The 21,385-nt window shown below is 38.2% G+C and overlaps 1 protein-coding gene across 9 annotated transcripts in view; it reads right to left on the reverse strand.

Annotated features, from left to right (window-relative positions):
- TENM1 (teneurin transmembrane protein 1) overlaps positions 1-21,385 on the reverse strand; it is a 908,570-nt gene that overhangs the window by 125,316 nt on the left and 761,869 nt on the right. For 8 of the 9 annotated variants that reach the window (XM_032196349.1, XM_032196354.1, XM_032196351.1 and 5 more), the window contains 6 exons: positions 17,244-17,396; positions 11,255-11,454; positions 9,588-9,798; positions 6,051-6,152; positions 4,725-4,919; positions 1,200-1,400 (listed from right to left, as the gene is read on the reverse strand). In XM_032196349.1, the coding sequence (XP_032052240.1) occupies positions 1,200-1,400; positions 4,725-4,919; positions 6,051-6,152; positions 9,588-9,798; positions 11,255-11,454; positions 17,244-17,396 (1,062 nt within the window). The remainder of the gene's footprint in view (positions 1-1,199; positions 1,401-4,724; positions 4,920-6,050; positions 6,153-9,587; positions 9,799-11,254; positions 11,455-17,243; positions 17,397-21,385) is intronic. The other variant, XM_032196346.1, reaches the window with a different exon arrangement.

Genomic DNA, 21,385 nt, shown 5'->3' on the forward strand with positions numbered 1-21,385 from the left:
ATTAATTTCCATATTTTTTAAGGGAAAAACAACTAGTAAATTGCTAGCACCTTTCCTAATTATTTGCTTCATCAATGGAAGTACTACTGTACTACTGTCCTTTAGGGAATATTTTTAACAAATAATAAAATACATGATAAAAATGCAAGTAAGTGAGGTTCTGCTGAAAGCCAGTACAAAGTCAGTTCTTATTAAAGCAGTACCATATCTAACAGTATCAGACTGAAATTACAGGTTTTAATTTTGGAGTAGGGAATGAATACAGGGTCTTTGTAATAAACACTCAAAATTATCAGCAGGTCAATATTTTGTTGCTTAAAATGTTGGCATGAGGTGATTATAATTATGGATTTTAAATATCTAAAAGGAAATTTACACTGGTACAAGTGTTCCTTTGAATGATGATTTCTAAGAAAAACTGGTGACTTGGACCACTAGTTGTATTTCACAGTATTCAGCAAATCTGTCACTTGGATCTACTTTGTACACGGATGTGTAACTCATCATCTGAGATTCTCATTTAGTGAGCTTCAGAAGAAAAAAAGGTAGTATGTACTTTAGTAATGATATGCTCTATTACAGAGTAAAATGTCCTGAGTGCACTCATTTCAAGAAAACGAAATGTAAATGTACAAAGCACATAAAAAATCCATTTCAACTCTTAATCAAATTCAGTGGGATTAAACTTTGATGGTCCTCTAAGAAAGAACAGATTTTTTATCTCAGCATGAGAGAATGGTTGGCCATTCCTGTTTAAATATTTTTGACAGAGGTTTCTTACTCATGAGTCACTGGATTTTTTTTATATCCTCCCAGTCTCTCTCAGAGTTGTGGGTTCCCTCCATGAATGATCCTGATAAATGCTCAACATCTCATGAAAGAATCCTGCTTAACTTCAGTCGAAGCTAGGAGCTACTTGCACACTTGCAGGACTACCGTTCTTGCTGTCACACATCAGGCAGTCAGCATTCTTGTTGCAAAGAAAAAGCCATTTTATCCTTGTCAACAGAAAACAGCTGCTGCCAAACCGATAGGTATATCTCCAAATAAAGGGGACTGTGATGCCATAGCACCCCTGCTTCATCCCTATGTTGTTTTTCAAATTAACACCAGCACAGCAATAATAACTACTTTCACAAGCCAAACAGAAAGCCTAAGCTTTTAATAGGCTTTTTGAAAAAGGAAAATCTCCAGCATACCTGTTGAGCAGTCTGAACCTGTCCACTGTGGCTCACAGCTGCAGAGTCCTGCATCCAGGAGGAACGTACCGTGCCCTGAGCACTGCTCCTGGCAGACTGGCAGCGACGTCTCGCAGTTCACACCGCCCCAGCCCGCGGAGCAGTGGCATTCCCCTTGAACACAGACACCGTGGCCCGAGCACATTGGATCCAAGCAGTCCTCTGGAAAGCAGTGAATACACAGTTTAGAGCATTAAGTTTCCAGCCTTGCAGGGGTTTCCTAGTGACATACAGCATCAGGGATTCAGATTAATTTGGTGATTTTTGTGCAAATACTCCAACTGAAATGATGTTAACAAATGCACATGGAAAAATAGTCCATGCTAACATCTCTGCAAAATTATAAACTAAAAACAAGACAAAAAGCAAATGCATAGACTGGTGGAGATCATATGATTATACTTATCTTGGATATTGTCTAACTGTTAAAAAGCAGATTCCCTGGACAGGTCTATTGATCTTAGGGAAGTTTGTGTTTCAGTAGCAGAGCTGGGAAAGAACTGGAGCAATTAACAATTAAATTTCTACAACTGTGCATTGTGTTTCCATTCAGTTATTTGTGCTTTATGCTTTATTCACATCTGGGAAAAGATTTATTCTTTCATGTTTCTCTGCAAAACTATCACTACAGCTGGGAACCTGATACAAAAAAAAAAGGTCATCCACTAAGCCCTGAATCATGAGTCTCTGAATACTCACTGTAAAGAAATCTCATACACTCATAAAAAGTATGTGCTGGGCAATTGCAGATAATGAACAGATTCATAGAAGTCATAACGTACTGATGAACAATTTGCAAACAGACAAAGAGCTAAATTTATTCTCAATTTGGATTAAACTCTTCTTAGTGAAAAATTCAGGAGCTCTGTAGAAGAATTTAAATCAGATGGTTAGTCCTGCATAATCAGTATATTCCTTCATCAAGATCCAGCATTTCTTTAACAAGACAGACTTTGAGGAGAACACAGCCTGCCTTCTCTGGGGGCTTCAGTAAGACTGCAGAGCTGGAGAGTAATTTGTGGGGTGTTTGAGTATGCAAAACAATTAGCCAAAAGCCTATTCGTGTTAGATCGTGCTTCAAACTAATGTTAAAAATGCACTTTGGAAGTTCTTGTATGATTTTTTTTTTAAGTATTAGCCCAAGTACTGAGTTAGTAATTAAATTGTAAACTTAAGAAATGGTGTTCTGTGTTACACAAATGAAGAGATGTTCTCTGTTTCAGTAACAGAAGACTAAATACTTCAGACTTAGAGATTAAGAGCATCCAGTTTACAGCACCTTTTGACCTAAGAATAAAGAAGAGATGCTTTATCTTTGAGCTGCTATGCCACCAGTTCAAGATTTTATTTCAAGATTTATATTCTATCTTTTTCAGCCTTCCAGGCTTGTGCACAGCACAATGTAAGTCTGAAAAAGAGGAATCAGTGTTTCTGGACAAAGTGTATCTTGCTAAGCACAGGACAAAATACTTGGCAATTTCCTCTTATCCTGAAAGACAGCTCTTGATTTTGTCGATCTTTGAAAACTGAGTGACTCCACAAACAGGTCAAAAAGCAACACTTCTTTTACAAATGATAATCTGACAGGATGAATTCAAAGGATGCCCATAGCAGCGAATACCTATAGCTACTGGTGTTCCCTGGATAGTGCATCTGTTACTGTCTGCTGTGTTAATACAGGTATGGCTATAATATTAAACTTATATTTGCACACAATAATGTAATTCCAATCCAATCCCTGACAGAATTGCTTCCAGTAGTGTACAAGTTACATTGCACAATACAGTAAACTGAGCATTTGTGTCATTGCACACACTATTACAATAAAAATCCTCTGTACAGGGTTGTTTCATTCACCCTATTTCTATGATTCCACTTATTTTTTTAAAGTTTAAATACTACTTTAAAAAAAATCGTTTTCATGCTCTTAGCTTCAATAGCTGTCTGAGTACATTTATCTCAATTATTTTTTCAACCATTTTGCAGGACCACATTATCCCAACAAGCAAAGTAACTGTAAATGGCAGTCAGCTTCTCACCAGCTCCACGCTTGTTCAGTATCATGGCCTCAGTGAGGAAATCTGTGTATTACTTGCTTTTTCTCATTTGGGTTTTCTTGTTTTTGTCCATTTCTGAAACTACCAACAGCTGAGAACGTAAGAAACATTCTCTTGATCCTCCCTTTAAGAAACATATCAGATATGTCAAATCCACCAAATCCATCCTGGGCATTTTTCTGATTAGAGAATTCAGGCCACATAAGAGCTTCCTTTGTGTGCTACTCAGAAGAATTACCTAAAACCTATATAGCACAAAGCACAATATATGCTGGCACTAGCTTCAGGCTAAGGGGACTACTGAAAAATCATCAAATCAGGGCAAGCATGAAGAACTGCTCTGCTTTCCGAGCCTATGCACAGGGGAAGAAAGCCGTAGCTGATGAGCTACCTCAGAAATGCTAGCAGCCAAATAACAACTGTTTCTTTCTGTAGATGAGGGCAGAGACGCATTGGTATTATAAGCAGCTGAAGTACAATTACTTGTTCTTGTAATTTCCCACTTTTTATTAGGCAAGCTTTAAAGGATGGTGGTTTAGTACCCTGAATATAGGCTCACAGTAAAAATGACATATTGACAACAGAATTACACAGCATGCTCTGCTAAATTGAAACTGTTTGCTGCTCTCGTGGCTTCATATAGTCTGTACATTCTTCACAGAAAAATCTAAGATGCAACAGAATGAAGAAAGGGAAGAGATGATTACGCTCTGCTGATTACTTCAGAGAAATCCTTGATCTTATTTTGTTTAGATGATCTTCTGACTGTCTTACCATTAGCTTTTGGCCAAGTGAAAGAGTCTTTGATGGTGCACACTTAAATGACTGAGGTTTCTGGCATGATGCCAGATGATGCCTGGTGATGCCAGCCACTCTTCCTGAAAAAACATGTCTGGGGTCTGAGAGAAGAAAAGCAGGGAAGAATCAGGATGGTCTCACAACCTGCCCCCAGAAAGGGAATCCTTGCATGCTGATAAATTTTTCCTTGGAGTACTGAGAAGCCACTGCATGCTGAAAGGCAAAAAATTCCTCCTGGCTCTTGCCATTGAGATTCAGCAGAGGGAGGAAACTGAAAGACTGCACAAGAAACTCAGCATTTCAAAGGACTGCCCTACTGATATTACTAGATATTCTTATTAGCCAATGTTAAATACTTCTAATCTTTTAGAATAAAAATGTGAATCTCGGAAATTATGTGATCAACTCCCACTGACTGTCACTGAGATCTGAATGCCTTTATCATTGAATAGTTTCTATCTTAACATTCCTTTCCATGAGGCTTTAAAAGGTGCTTGAAAAGCAGTATTGCTTCACAGTAAGTTTCTCACATCCATGTGAGCTCCTAACTACCTTAAAAAAAGGTTAGGAGATTAAAGGCTAACCCCCTTCCCCCACCTCCCCTAACCATAAAGAGGGAAACTTCACAAACCTTCCTCACAGATCTCTCCTTTGTACCCAGGCACACAGATGCAGACTCCCATGATACAGGTGCCATGGCCAAAGCAGGTTGGATCAATACACTGTTCTTCGGGAACATCGCACTCTGGTCCTTTCCACCCATTTCGACACACACAGTGACCTTTCTCATATTCTCCATTTCCACTGCAGAGCACTGGACAGGAATCTGAAGAAGGTAGATTGACCTTTTTAAATGTACTTACATACCTACGTAGATTAACATTTATTGCATTTATCATTCTGTAAAATCATTTTTCCACTCCAGCCCTCCCAATCCTTCACTTGAAGGTTGTGACAGGCTGAAATCTTTGAACCAGATAGCACAACAGTAATACAGGCATCCTAGTGTCCTCAACCTGCTTTATTAACATACCTTAATTTTGACCTGAAATGGGACATCTTGGAAGACAAAAATTTCTCTCCTTGACAGGCCTTTGGAGAGAGTTTGCACAGTGATGCCTGCTTATCATTTTCTGTAACATTAATATTTGTTCCTTGGGACCTGAAGCAAGACACTGCCCTTTTCTTTTTCTAAGCAGACCTACCACTACTGAAGTTTTAGCCATTACTGATCTAACCTAGTGATGCAGAAGCTTAGTTTTACAATCCAGTACCAATTTCTGAGCTTATCAATCTTAAAATATAGACAACCCTAAATCTGAGGAAACAACAGAAAAGAATGAGAACCTCCATATATAATATTCAGTGGATGATGGATAATACTAATAAAATTAAGCTCGCTTATAATCTTTTTAGCAAGATTTTGGCCCAAATGCTAGAAAACTCTAGTTTTCTCTAGAAAAAAACACGAGTTTTCATTAGAGAAACTCTAGTTTTCTCTAGGAAAAAAAAAAAAGTCTAGCCTCTAGTTTCTCTAGTTTTTGCTAGTCTCTAAGTTGCTTTAGTTTTCTTTTCTAACCCTTTCCAATTTAAATCATATTACTGACATTTACTGAGATGTGATGTATTCTGAAGTGAAACAGATTGTCACTTTTAAATAACTGTAAACACTACACTCAACTGACACTCTTATTAAAAAATATTTTAAAATCACAAAATGGGTGCAAATTGGGATGGAGAAGTCTCTTGATTCTGAAAGTCAGGGAGAGAGAAGTGGTTGAGGCATCTCAACTAAGTACAGCATAAAAATCTTTCTATGCCTGCACTTGTATTTGCCATCTGCCTGGAAGAAGGAATTTAATCTCCATTAATCACTTTGAATCTTTGTAAGCCCAGCAGTCACACACCATAATCTTGAACCCAGTCCTGTACATTAGGTTAGCTGATATGAGATTACCTTTTGCACAATCGGGACCAAGGAATCCTGGGAAACAGTGGCAGTGCCCTGAGATGCATTCTCCATTCCCATTGCAATTAGTAGAGCAGTCATCCAGAACTTCTATTTATTCAGAGAGTTGTGCACAAAGAAAAACACAAATTTGTTGAATTTGAAATGAATGGCATCTTCACCCCGCTCTGCAGGACACATCTCAACATATAAATAGATGTGGAAGCAGAAAAAGGCCCATTTCCATTCATAGGGAGAATAAAACAAAATTCCTGTTCAAGCAGCTTACAAATATTAGATTTTGTCTTGACAGCTTTGAGATAACAAGTGCATCATTTATATTACACCAGAAAGCTTTTAAAGTAAGTGTTCATGTAAAATTTACCACCATTAAAAGCACTACAAGAACCAAAGTATTTGCTGAGAAATGTCCACCTTAAACACTTCCTTTTATTGTTGAAGCAATTTATTGGAAACCTATTTATAGAGTAAATTGTCTTCCATGGTATTTGTTTGAACCATGTGAATTGAATTCTTTGGGGGAGGGTAGGATTTCCACTTCTGTAAAATAAGATGAAAAGAAGTCTTTCATAAAGTGATGAAACTCAATGCAATAATGGCCTAAGAACAAAATTTGAAGAAAAAAAGAACACCTTCGATTGTGATCTTAAACTTATGCATGTTTCATCATACAGCTTTGGATAGCAAACCGCTTAACCTTACATGTTGCAGGGCCGGCTCATGTCTGTATATTTGTTAGCTGTTCTAAATCTACATGTGTAATTCCTTCAGGAATTCGGTGGATTCACTGATTCAAATGCTCCCATGCAGAGTAGGTCAGTGCCATGGCAGCACTAGGACTGAAGATGCCACAGCACCAGCAGGTTCTTTGCAGGGTGGGATCAGGGCTGAAGAGCAGTGGGAACTGAGCAGCCTATTTTATGGGCATAAGCACAAATAGGCATGTACAAGTACCTTTGCCTATCTGAAGATGGGAAACAGCTCATTTTCCACAATATAAAAATTTTGGAGGAAAAAAGAAAACCCAGATCCTTGTCCTTGGCAAGTGATTTGTGAGGAAAAACTTTTCTCGGGGAAGTGCATACCACCGGACTATTTAATCTAATCAAATCTGATATACTTTTAAACTCAAACTTATCAAAGGATGGATTATAAGCTTATCCTACAACTAATATGAATAACTGAAGTAAGTTTATTTTAATCTTATTTATGGGCACTTGGACAGATAAGGATCGGTTCCTCTTGAAAACCTCTACTGATACTTAAAAACATTCATTTCCTTTCAGACTATCAGTTTATACCAAAGAACAGGCATTTGATATGTATCTGTTCATCAGATATTTACAACCTAGATGTGGATGTTTGTTTCAAGGTCAAATAATCTTTTTTTTTTTTTTTTTTTTTTTTTTTTCCAGAAGTAAGTTTTTTCACAGATATGCTGCTCATTATTAACTTTCACATATTACTGTTCCTTATCAGCTCTTCTCTTGTTCTATGTGTACACTTGCCTGTCTTCTCAGTTTTCTAGAATCACATGATAAATGATCCCTACACTGACTTGAAATGGAGAATTAATGGTTTGAACAATTCCCCTGGATGCAATGTCCAGTTTGGGCCAGCCTTTATTCAGGCTATGAAAATACTCTAGATATGTTAGATTTTGCAGGCAAATAACCCCCCAACAGGGAAAATGTGATCAGAAGTTTAGTTAACAGGTCAGCAAAATCAAACTAGTATGCCACTGACATCCAGCAACTGAATGGACTACCTAAGAGGTGCTCATCACACAGCCCACACCGACATACAGCAGAGGCATGCAAGCTTTTGCTATATGCTGACTACTTCAGTCTGTGTTCCTGGTTGATTCCTTTGTCAGCAGGGAAATAAAATACAACTCCAGCCCTAGACACACCCCAAAGTCTGGGGTAAGGAGCATTGCTCAAGGATCAGAAAATGATTTAGTTTTTGTTTTTAAATTTTTGTAGTGTTCCCCCCCCCAAGATAAAAACAAGAATGATTATGCAAAGAAAAGTATAAGAAAATATACAGACCATGAAAACACAATAGCTAGCAGTATTTTCAAATCCACCAGCAGTAGATTGTTGCTGTATGAAACCTCTTTTTGCTCAATATGTCTTCTCATGGACATTTCTCAAATTAAACATAAGGATTCCTGCCTGCCCTGTGGCCCTCACTGCTTCCCCCTGTAAGACCCAGCTTGTTCTGCTTGTTCTGTATTGGCCAGAGTAGGGATAAACACCTTCTTCTTCACCAAATTTAACAGGAACCTAACTGAAACATTCAATTGCATTTATATATATATATATTTAAGATGGTGTGCTACTTAATGATGAAATACTGTTTATACTTCCTTGTATAAATATTGCTATTGTAGAAAAAAAATCTGCTGTTACAGTAGAAACAAACAAGGGGGCAGATCTTTGGATTCTGATCTGGACTGGAGTTTGGCCAGGTTTTATGCTCCTCATAGAACATCTGTGAAGATGCTCCATAAATTGCTTGAATATTATTTTCTCACATGATGATGAATAATGGTATTTCTCCCACTTGTAAAAGATTTACTTTTCTACACAAAGCAAATATGAACTTTTAAACAAAATATTCTAATTGCAATTCTATTTTAAAATATTTTTCCTGCAAATCTTGCACCAATGTTGGTATTTGAATCACTGTCCTGCTCTGCAAGGTGTTTTACCACCAAGTAAAAATAGCATTCAATTGTTCTCAAGAGCAGATGGCATGTCCATTACTAGTAAAGACATCTTGCTAAACATATGGCAGAACAGGTTAACTAAAGGGCAAAGTGGTTAAAGTCTTGCAGCAAACCAAGACTGTCATAAATAGAACACCTGAAATGAAATTCCAAACAAACCCTATGCGTGAGCACTTCTCTGCAACAATACCTAGAGTTGCAAACATTTGTCCAGTTTTATTTATTAATGAGGCAAAAGGGAATTGATATCCCACCAGAGCAGCGTCCCCTGTATTTGCCTTCTGAGTTCCAAACAGAATGGTGCAGTTGAACAAGTTTATAAAATAACAGCAAATACCCATCAAACAACAACAACCAAACCCACAAAAGCACCCTTTTAGATTTTCTAACTGATTAAAATACTGAAATATGAACCAAAAGCATGGTTAATTTTTGTAGGATTTATGGTTCCTGTGTAAATAGAGAGGGCAGACATATTCTCTTTTGTTTTGAGCGAAATAACACCAGAAATTACTCAGGCATTTAAACTATCACATAAAGATTTTAAAACACATGACAACTTCACACCTAATTAATTTGCTAACACCCATCTTTAATATATGAATGTTGCTATTTGCCTAATATTGGCATAAACATGAAGTTATTCCACTGAGGTTAATTAAACTAAACTGAAATAAAAAATATTTAAGAGAATATTTAAGAGACACTGTAATCAACATCGATAATATCTTTCCAAATGCAGCTTTCCAATGCAGTAATCAGAATAACAGTTTTACTGTAATTGTTCTTACCAATCGCTGTGGTTAGTACGAACACTTGCTCCATTTTCTTTCCATCGTTGTAAAATGCCATATGCCAAGCTCCTTGATCCATGTACTCGATGAAGCCCGTCTCTTGCAGTGAAGTTAAGATCAGATTCCTGGGAGCTTGCTGTGGCTCCTCTGAGTTTTTTGGTTCCTGTTTAATTAACTGCTTTCCATCCATCAATTTTACAAAATCAAACTGAAATAATAATGAGCAACAATTAACCACCTAGTAAATTTTTATGGACTCTACTCTGCATGTCTCATTCAAACAGCAAAAAGCAGCTGAAATCTTGAGAGGAATTGCCTGTCTGACTAAGAATGCATCAACATGGACCGCAGTTGCATATAACCTAGTCCATGTAGCTTCAGTTCTTTATTCCATATAGAAAGCATTATGGTAGGTCAGAAATTTGGCATCAAAACTTGCTTTTTGCTATGGCAGGGTAAATTCAGGCTTGCTTCACTAAATGCAGCAGGGGTACTTCAACGTTATATCTCTTTAATGGGAATAATTCCAAAATTTCCAAGCTCTAGTGCCTTGCTTTATGCAGTGACTCATCTCAAATGACAAAACCAGATTAAATAAGCTATTGTTTCATACCAGAATTTTCAGTGCTTGTTCCTTAGTATCACTATCACATATCAAAACCTTCTTACGTCTTTTATTTATATTTAATTTTATTAATGCGATTAAGTGGCTACTTTGTGACATGGAAACTAGTAATACCTAATCAAGCTGATGCCAACAACTTCAAGAACAGTTAATTTGAAAGCATCAGAAAAGATGTAAACTTTTCTAAAAGAAATGTACATATTTCTCTCTCTCTTTTTTTTTTTTTCTTTTCATTTTTTTCCCCCTGGCATTCTCCAGACTGATTTTCAGTAAAGTTCAAGTTCAGCTTGACTGAAGACCCAGTCAAAGCCAACGACGGCTAGAATCACTTATTTCTAAGATCAAACCTTCAGTAAATCATTGTTGAGATTAGACTAGATGACCTCCACAGGTCCCTTCTAAACAATCTTTCCACGATTCTGTATACAAGTTTATCACATATGTTATGCTGTGATCCTGCTATAAGACAGCATTTTAATCCATTGAAATGATAGCTTCATATGCCAAACACAGCAAGCAAAAAAAAAAAAAAAAAAAAAAAAAGGTTGAATGTAACCAGCAATACTGCATATTCTTAATGCCTAGCTAGGTTTTCTCCTGCAATATCCCCATCAGTAAATGGTCTGAAATGATCTTTGTATCAGAAACTAACAGTTTTTTTTCCTATTATCTCTTTATACTGACTGCTGTAGTCTGGTTGTTTTGATGAAGTCCTAGAAAGACTAAAGAATTTTCAAATGATCTAGTATTTCACCCCACTGCCCCCCAAAAAACAGCGTGCAGCAGTCCTGCCTCCCACAGCCATGTGGCAGTGGGCAGAATGGCTGATCTTGCTGGTACAACACTGCCTCTCCATTGGGGAGGGCATGGTTTGGGGGTGTAGCTAGACTTCAGTATAAGAATGGGATAAACAGACTGCTTTCTGTGGTTACAGCCAGTTCCTTCCTTCCTCCCTGCTTTAAAAGTGTATTGTGAACATTAGCAGCCACTGCTGTTTGAAACTGTAAAGCATGATGTAATTAGCATTATTACTAATTACCTGAGTGTGAGTAGGTGGAATGTTTCTTCTGCCATAAATTCCCAGCAGAGAATCCTTCGCCAGTGAAATGTTGAATTTCAGGTACATGGGGTGATGTATGGTGATCTGAAAGCGCCAGAATAAACCGGGTGGGATCATTTGCATAACTTGTGCTCCGATCTCAACTTCTCCTGTGTCTATGGTCCGTCCTTTCTGAAACACTAATTGTCCAGAAACAAAGGAAACAATCAGTTGCATATTCACAGTTGGCAAAGATACTGGGTCATGTATAATGAATAGCCTCTAAACTGAGGAGATTTCACCAAAATCATTGTATTTTTTTATTCAACTAATTGAAAAATACAGGTGGCGTGCAATATTTACCAAAATAGACGTCACAGAGTTTTTTTTCCCCCCGGCAATCTTGGAATGCTTTCTTGACTGCAAAAATGTATTGGTGCTGCTGTGGAAACCACAGGCTTTACATCTACACCTATCAGCTGTTGAAACAAACCCCATTCGACTGCGAGTGCAGAGAATGCACAGCGGGACAACTTCCTCTGGCACAGGGCCCCAGCCACCGCTGAGCGGGCATTGCTTAAGCTACACAAATGGACACCGGCGAAGACAGAAAATCCATCAGACCTGGTAGGTCAGAGCCCATGTCCATGCCTGGATTTCTATTAATCACCATTTCCAACATTCGTATTATGGCAATGAAAATATAGTCCTAGAGAAATAAAGAACATCTGTTTTTGCTTGGACTTTCTGCATAAAAGCCTAACAAGGGCATAAGGATAGGGAGAGGCAATCTAAAGAGAAAACTGGCAGCGTTTTGTAGTGCCTAACAATACATCTGCAGACATCTACAGCATGTAACTTCAACCATGCCTATGAGAAAGCTGAAATAGAAAGGGAAATGCAACGTCTAAAAAAGCCATTGCCAAACTAAATCAGAGCTGGCTTGCTTTGCTGGCATGTATCACCATCTTTATCTATTTTAATGCCTGCCTGTGATCAGCATCCTGACATGCTGCAAGCCACAGATCCAATCCTGCTACCATCTGAGGTAATTCCACCCTAAGTTCTGCAAAACCCTCAAGCCCATATGCAAACTTTCTCTCAACTAGAAAAAAAGAAGGAGAGCATGCTACAAAGGAGGAGGAACCAAGAGAAGAAGATTGAATTCAGCAGCCATAGCCATTTATGTGTCATTTCATTCCAATGTTGTGGTGAAGGATAAAGAGAAGCAATCAAAGTGACTGGAGCCTTACCTTTCACAATAATGCATAAAAATATCTAATGCAACTTAATGCCCAGGAAATTTTATAAATTGCCTTTGCAGCAGTATTAAAGCTAGGGCCAGATTTTTCCTAAACATAATAACAGAGATCCTCAGTGGGATCCTTCATTGGCTTTAACTAGTGTAGGGAGTACTTAGCATTCTTAATGAATACAGATTTCGTTTAGAAGGCCGGAGCAATTCTCAGGGTACTGGATCTTCCAGCTTTACAGCTGTTTTGTGTCACCAGTAACAAAGCTACAGCAAGAACCAGGAGCTGACTTTTAACACCTTATCACATAAAAGCATACGTTTTTAGAGCACAGAACTCTAAAAAGCCACCTTGAACCTTAGTACATAAACTAACTATTTCCAAATCCCTGCTTTAGCAATGTTCAAGGTGAGACTACTTTTGTCCAATTTTCTTTGAGAATCAAGTCCTCCATGTGGAGTTTTGAGTAGAAATTTAAACTTCTAATGTAGTTGGGCAAAGAAAGTGGATCCCTCCCACCCCATGACATGCATCAGATCCTGTTGGCTGACATAAATTTAAAAACCTTTCCCCCTATTTCCAGTACTCCAGAGATATTAAATCTTAATGATTCATTGCAAGCAATTACCCCAGGTTAAGTAAAACACTACGGAACTTTTTGATGATATTGACACATGGTAATTAATGTGATTCAATTACAAGACGGTAGAGCAATAAGTAAAAAGTCAAGGATACGGTATCATTTTGGAAGTTAATGGAATTATTGGTCTGTGTTCAAGGTCCTTTAAAATGCACTAACTGATTTTGAGTTTGTTGACGTGAGAAGACCTGGTTCTTATTTGAAAAGAACAAGCATCAGGACTTTAGTTGTGGCATACATGTCCTTTGAGGAAGTATTTTCACTAATTGGTGTTATCAGATTATGCTGAATAGCACGTTACTGTTGCTAGGCTCAAAACAACGTATCTGTGAGAAGTTTTTCTACATTGGGATGAAAATGTTTTAGTAATAATTTCATGTAATCTTAAAAAAAACATACATATACTTAGATTTCCTATTATCTCATTATATCTGAAAGAAGTGCATGCTGCTGTTCACAATGCTGACATGAAAAAACACATATTATCTACTGAAAGTAGTACTCGCTGCACCCCTACCTTTCAAATACTATTTTTTTCAGGCAACCATACAGCATGAAAAGCTGACTGTAAGCACTGTGTCTGAAGTACATGCTTTCATATTCAGTGAGCCATTGTGACTCCTTTATAGAAAAAAATAATTTAGCTCTGTTTCTTTGCTTAATTGAATGAAGCAGGTATTTGGCCATACAGGTAAGTCATCTGAGGATATGCTATTCACAGACTATCTCATATATTTTTCTTACTCTTTCTTAGAAAAGTCATAGATAAGCTTTTAAAATTACAGTGCTGCAATACAATTTCTGCACTTGCTCTAAAAACATCTTTCTTACAACTTTTTTCCTATGACAAAGTATTATTTAATTACCTACATTCAATTCCTAGTACAGCTCCCAGTCTTATCAACTGGTATTAATTTCTCCCCATTCTTTCTAAGCACACTTTCTCTGCAGTTCTAAAACAGAAGATAGATTCCTAATCACAGGTTTCTTTTGGCTTCAAGAAAGTAAAGCTCTGAACAGCATGGTGCCAATTATCTTCACAAGGAAGTACCCATATGCTGATTATTACTGATCCTGAAACAATCAATCTCCGTGTACTCCCCTGGTAATACCAGCATCAATAGGACGTCTGAGTTTTTAATCACATTGCTACATATTAAAATGTTAACTCATAGCCATGGGTCACTGTGTCATAAAATGACTTCTTAAAGAAATCTGACTTGCTGGTTTATAAACTTGATTTCCATTAAAAGATTAGTTAAAATATATGCTTTCAAAGTCTGGCAAAGTATCTCGTGCTGCTGCATAGAGTTGGGAAAATGGGAGGTCATAATATCTGACAGTATCCCTGTGAAATCACATTAGAGGCTTCAAGTTTATAGGCAAAGTATCAACTTTTCATGGTACGCTGCTGAAGGGCTATTTCTAAGTCCTCCTTCCCAGCACATTAACATGGAATATTTGGTACAAACACAGGGGGAATGTCGTGGTTTAACCCGGCTGGCAGCTAAACACCACGCAGCCGTTCGCTCACCCTCCCCCCTCCCTCTCTGGGACGGGGGAGAGAAATGGAAAGTGAAGCCCGTGAGTTGAGATAAAGACAGTTTAATAAGACAAGAAAATAATAATAATAATAATAATAATAATACAATGATGATAATAGTACTACTAATAATAATGTGTACAAACAAGTGATGCACAATGCAATTGCTCACCACCCGCTGACCGATGCCCAGCTTAACCCCGAGCAGTCCGGCCCCCTCCCCCCGGCTAGCCACCCCTATATATTGTTTAGCATGACGTCAGATGGTATGGAATACCCCTTTGGCTAGTTTGGGTCACCTGTCCTGGGTCTGTCCCCTCCCAGCTCTTACTGCACCCCCAGCCTGCCTGTTGGCAGGACAGAGCAAAAGTCTGAGGTGTCCTTGGCTTGGTATAAGCACTGCTCTGCAACAATTAAAACATCGGGGTGTTATCAGCACTCTTCTCATCCTAAGCCAAAACACAGCATTCCACCAGCTACTAGGAAGAAAATTAATTCTGTTCTAACTGAAACCAGGACAGGGAAGAATGACTTACGTATATTAAAAGGAATGGGAAGGAAGCAAGGAAATAAGGGAGGGAGGGAGAGAGACAGCAGAAGTTAGTCAGATCCAGATGATACACATACCAATGCCTGGTCCTAAGTCCACATTGCTTTTCTCGTGTTTTCTGAAGTGTATAATTCTTATTAGCATACCCTGGATTAGCATACCCCGGAAGGTGGAAGATGACAAGTCAGAAAACAGGCGTGCTATATTTAAGACTGATCTCTGAAACTGTTAGATAAGCCTTCAGTGAAGGAGCTCTGGTGTCACGGCTCTCCTTGCTTTAGTGCTCTGGGGGAATCGTGTGGCTACGCATGACATTAGGATTGCTTGGGGTGAGGGAACTGTTTTTTTCTGTTGTTGTTGGTGGTGGAGGTTTTTACCTGCTACACTGAGTTCTCTATTGACTCACATATGCTCTTCCCTGTTCTCAAAAAACTAATTTTTAGGATCATGTTTTTGATGTTTTTCCTGTACTGCCTCCTTTGGAAGCCAAATGCTTTGGATGAGCTTTTATTAAATCTGTAATATATTGACAAAATGATTTACTGCAGCTTAGAAGAACTACTTGAGATAGCTTAGACATTTTCCATGGTGCACCAGGACAAAAATACAAAAGTGTGTAAAACATTTACTGTAATTCACTATCAATCCATTCTAAGAGAAGAAATAATGGATAACAATATCATTGCCTCCTCACATATATTTCTATTGCTCATTTATCTAATATGATGTCTATCCAGCTGTGCCACATTGATTTGTAAGACTATTGACTGAGATGCAATTTTCCTTCTGGAGGGACTGGTACAACCATGTCCCACCTTGTCTCATATTTAGAGTCATAGCTCTTACCTGGCAGACACAGAATCATCACTGCTCTGATACAAAAGTTGAAAACTCTGGAACTCTCCCATCATTGCAGAACTCAGTAAAATTTTACCTTTCTCCTAACAGCTGGAAGAGTAGAGTTCACGTTTTATTCCCATTCACCTTTCTCTGATCTAATCTATTTGATTTATCCACTTTTTCTGAGTATCATAAAAAGAAATGGGATGGCTATCTGCTTTTTAGGGTCAAAAATCATCGTGGTGTTATGTGGTGGTCAACGGGAAATAGGTATAAAGTCTTCTAGATAGTATTGGTGTAGGTGAGTTAACAGCATTGAACAATGGGACTTGAGAGAAAGGAATTTTGAGTCCTCTTGGCAGCCCTGCTCTGTTTCACGCTGCTGGCTGCACACTCCACTCCTTTCCTTTGCCAGCTCTGGCATGTCTCTGCCACTTCAGAACAGCTGGTTCATCAACTAAAACAGCAGAAAACTATTCACCATTTCACCAAAGCCATTTCCTGCCACCAGTAAGCTGAGGTGCTTTACTCATTCCTGAGATGATTCCTGAAGCAGGCACAGGGCTACAGGGAGAGGTGCTGTGGGCTCTTCCCCACTGCCAGACTGGCTCAGACATTTTCTGAAACCCCAGATGGTTCCTGCAAGCTGATTCAGTATGACTGGTTATAGCAGGATGTGACAGGATGCTGTATTTTAGCTTACGCCTTCAAGAACTGGATGCATTTAAAAGCATTAGGATTTCTGCCCTTCTGCATATTCTGACTTGTCAGCACGAAGATTTTCACTTTGCTAAGAGTGACTCTGGTCTGCAAGACACAGGCACAGCAACAAGCCCTTAGCACAACGAGGGGACATGGCAAATATGCTTTCATCTCTTCTGTCTTAAGACAAGAGGCAGCTCTCTGATCTCTCCTCTCTCACACAGGAAACACAGTCATTTTGCTATTGAACATTACCTCCTTAATGGCTTGGGCTGGTTGCTCATTTCAGTGAGACTTCTGCTAAATAACACAATCTGGATATGGGATTTTAATACCTATTTTCTTTTTTTTTTTTTTTTCTAGAGAAAATAGAAATACTGCCAAACTTTAGCAAATACAGAATCTGAACTGTAGAAATGTTTAAATATTCCTACTTTGTCTGTCTGCTTCTTCACACATACCTTTTTTTTCTGTTTTATCAGAAACTTTTCCTCCGATTGGTGAGTAAGTAGTATCCACGGACTCTGTTCCTCTATTTCCTTTGCTAACTCCATTTTCGTACAGCTGCCCTTCAACAGGCTGTAGTTGCCAGGTTAAACCAAACAAGTGTACTGCTGCAAAAAATGAAGACCAATTAATTGATGTCTAAGCAACAGCACCTTCAGTTACACTAAGGAAAAATGCTATGACCCAGTTTCTGCAAAGTCAAGTACTATTTAGTTCTGTTAGCAATAAATCAGAATTTCAAGCATTCTAATGAGCAATTTACTATTTTACCTTAAAACTCAATGTTTAATTAGTTTCCACACTTTCTTTTGGAGCTCAGCCAGGTCATGGTGATGAATTTCTACAGCAATTAATGGAAATACTTGCAATTAAAAGGATAACAGTTGACTGCCTTAAATATTGTGTGACAGATTCTAATGCTACATCAACCTCCCTCAATTTTCAGCTGTCACGGAGCTCAGAGTTTGCTGGATTAAAGTACAGCCACCATGTAAAATTTCCACCTTTCTAACCCAGTTCTAAGTGAAATTGTGCCCTCTGCATTCCCAAACGTTATCATTTAGATCAGTTTGAACATTACTAAAAACACTGACTTCATAGATTTGCCCTAGAATTTCATTGCAGATTAAAAAAAAAAAAAAAACAAACCAAAAATAAAACACCTGGCTTCAGATCTAAAATATATGCAATTAGTTTGTAACATGTTATTGAAAATATAATTTTTATTTATGTATACATTGGGAAATCTATTAAATCAATTTTTTACAAATTTATCTCTGTACATGGGGGCTGCCGACATTTATTTTGGCTATACAGCTATTCACTTTTTCTGCTTGCCTTTCTGTTCTTTGTAATTTGAGGCATCGAAACCTTGTAGGAGAAAGACAGAAACAGAGGATCTTATTTTAAGCATACTGTGATAGTACTGCAGTCATTCTAGACAATTAGACATTCTAGAGGAAGGCTTATTCTTCCAAGGAAGACATTGCCTTAGCAAAGAAGTAACTCAGCAGGGAGGACTGATGACCCACTAAAATATTGATTGAGGATACTCCCCACAGAGGAGCTGAAATCATCACAAAAAGAGCAAAAATTGAGTAACAGACTCTTTAGCCACACACAGAATTTTGCAGTGAGTAGGATCTGCCCACAGTGGGAGCCTCAAAGGCAATTAATCTGCTCTTCCTGAATTGGGTATGAACCTCAGAGAAGTAAGAACCTTCAAGAGAAGTGGGATCTAGAATGAGATCTTGCATTGAGAAAGTAAATTCTTTTCCTTTGTACTATTTTAAGAAAACAAACAAACAAACAAACAAACAAACAAAAAAACTTGATATAAATAGGAAACCTAGAGTTCATTATCTATTTTTTATGTTTGCTCCCAAGTCTCGCTTACACACTTAAAAACTAAACTATAATGCAAAAAAGCATGCCTTCAATGGGTTTCTGCAAGGCCTTGCCAAACTACTACAGGAATGCAAAGCTGTCAATCTACGATCATTATTTTCAGATCTGTGCACTCCTGGATCACCCAGCATAGATACATGATCCAAATCAAGCAAATTACAGCATTTCGATTGCATTAGTGAGGCGACACTGTCAGAATTTGTGCCACATTTATATTTTTATTTAGCACTACCCCAGCACCAGATCTGGAAGCACCACGGGGCTGTAAATTCCCACTCCCCAGAAAAGATGCTAGAGGGTTACTACAGTGCTAGTGGAGACTTCCCAAGTTGGACATTTGTTGGATTGTTGGACTTGAAACCATGGACTTGAAACCATCAAGGGACTGTGCTTATAATTTGAAAACGGCCTTGCAGCCAAATCACAAAGACCTAAGCTCTGATAGTCAAGCTTATTAATGCAAGACAGATTACTTCTCCTTACAGAAGGTACAAAAAAAATCTGTATGCCTTGACATCTCCAGAGCAGGCAGCTCTTGCTCCTGGCTTGAGATTCTGGGCATTATTATGATTTAAAGAGTTAATAACAACAGAAAGGAACAAAGTGCAATGGGACTGATAACTAATGAGTGTACGTTTCTTTATACTAATGCAAATAATTATATGAGCTCTTGAAACAGATCAACACCAGGTGCAAAACATAACATAAATAAGCTTTTAGTGGTTATACAATCATGAGCATAGTCTAGCTGCTTACTTATGTTATTTCCATTATCACTATTATTCATTTCCTAAAACAGTATTTGCATGTGCTGCAGAGGGTACATCACTGAAGCAAGGATTGAATATGTAATGCACATTTTTCCTTACTGTATGTCTTTTCCAGATTACATACACTATGCATTTTGTCATCCATTCGTACCAATTCGAAGAGCTTTTCCTTCCCTTCAGGCAGGGGAAGTGCTTTTGTTTTTATAGCTTGTGCCAAAGCTTGGCAAGCTAGCAAAGCTGTTTGTATGCATGTTTGACAGACTGTTTTCTCCCCAAGAAACACCAACTACATTGCGGAGATGGTGGTCTCTGCCAGCCTTGTACTCTTGACTTCCAGTCTGCGGGAGATTACATGTGATATTGGTAGTCCGGATTCACATTAAATTATGTTCAAGACCGAGTATTTGAACAACACAGCACATGGCTGTGAAAGTAAGATCTACCTGAATTAAACTAAATGACTACTACCACTGCAGAAACCTGGTCATCTTGCAACGTTAAAATAAATCTGACTTTCATTACATTAGCTATCATATTGGTATGTATGCAGACTGTAGCTCTTGACAAATTACCTTTGGATCCAAGTATCACTCTAGCAGTAAAAAGACCAGGTACCACCGTAAAGCCATTAATTCTTAGAATTACCTTTTTCAGAAGTTAACTACAGGGAGTGATACATTTTTATTTAGCAGACACAGAGGCCTTAGCTTGCCTCTTCTTTTTCTGTGATACTTTTATTTTATGTAAGGTAAATATTACTTATATAAAGCCTCTGTTTCCTACAACATACATACATACATCATATTTTAAATATATAAATAGTTCTCCAAATAAGATTAAATAAAATTTTCAAATCTCTCTCCCTCTCCCCCAAATCTGTTAAGAAGTAAGTAGGCATGTACTGAATTCCATTAAAACCTCAAAAGATTTCTTTTGAGTCATTCTTTCTGATTTTTCTAGTACATTTCTGGCTTTGCTGTTCTCCCTTCACACAAAGGGGCACAGATAGAGCTGTGGAATTGAACAGTGGGCCACCGCATTATTTACCACAGCATAAATCCATCTGTAAGATGCTTAGCTCTAGTTCCCATGTGTAGCACACAGGTACAAGACCCTACTCCCTAGACCAATTAGAAGATGACACCAGACCTCAGTCTGAGATTTGGTTTCTGATCGAGGTATCACTCCTTTCTTCAAAGTTGAGTCTTCTGGACTGATGTTTATATAAATAGAATATAACCACAGTGTTTTTGAGGGTTGGTTGCTAAGAACATCAAAATCCATCTTTACAACTAAAGATGTGTTACTAGATGCAGCTCAGTCTCCCATAAAAACCAAAAACAGCCCTCAAGGTATGATGAAGATACTGATACTACAGAAAAAGCAACAATTGCTTTGACTGTGGCTACCTGGCATTCCAGAAAAATCCTAGCATCAGATACACTGTGTTGTGCATCACCTAAAATACCTCAGCTGCTGGTGGGGTGCCTAAAACCACTGGTGAACTGCTACAGTTTCAAGCAAAACCAAAGACTAGGAGGTAAGTGGAGGTAAGTTTAAGTTAAGGAGGTAAGTTTAACCAGCTTGTTGGCAGCATCAGTATGCTTCACAACTACAAATTTCCTACTTAAAGCTAGGAAGGGCTTCAGTGAGTCACCAGAAGAATCAAACTATAATGTCCCCTCATCCGGACCTAACACAAGCCTCTCGTCTGGAAACTTGAGTGCCAACACTGTCACTGCTTGTAGTGACCACACTTTACCTGGCATTCTTGAACATCCCACTTGACTTCTGTTTCCTTGATTCTTCCATCTTACTGCAAATCTCATCTGAAAAGATATTCTTTCCTGGTTGCTTGAACCTCCAGCATATTCACCCCTCTGCCGTGACTTGATCCCTTTGGTATTTATGAGTTGCAT

Source organism: Aythya fuligula, chromosome 13, assembly GCF_009819795.1.
Source record: "Aythya fuligula isolate bAytFul2 chromosome 13, bAytFul2.pri, whole genome shotgun sequence".
NCBI classification, from domain to species: Eukaryota; Metazoa; Chordata; class Aves; order Anseriformes; family Anatidae; genus Aythya; species Aythya fuligula.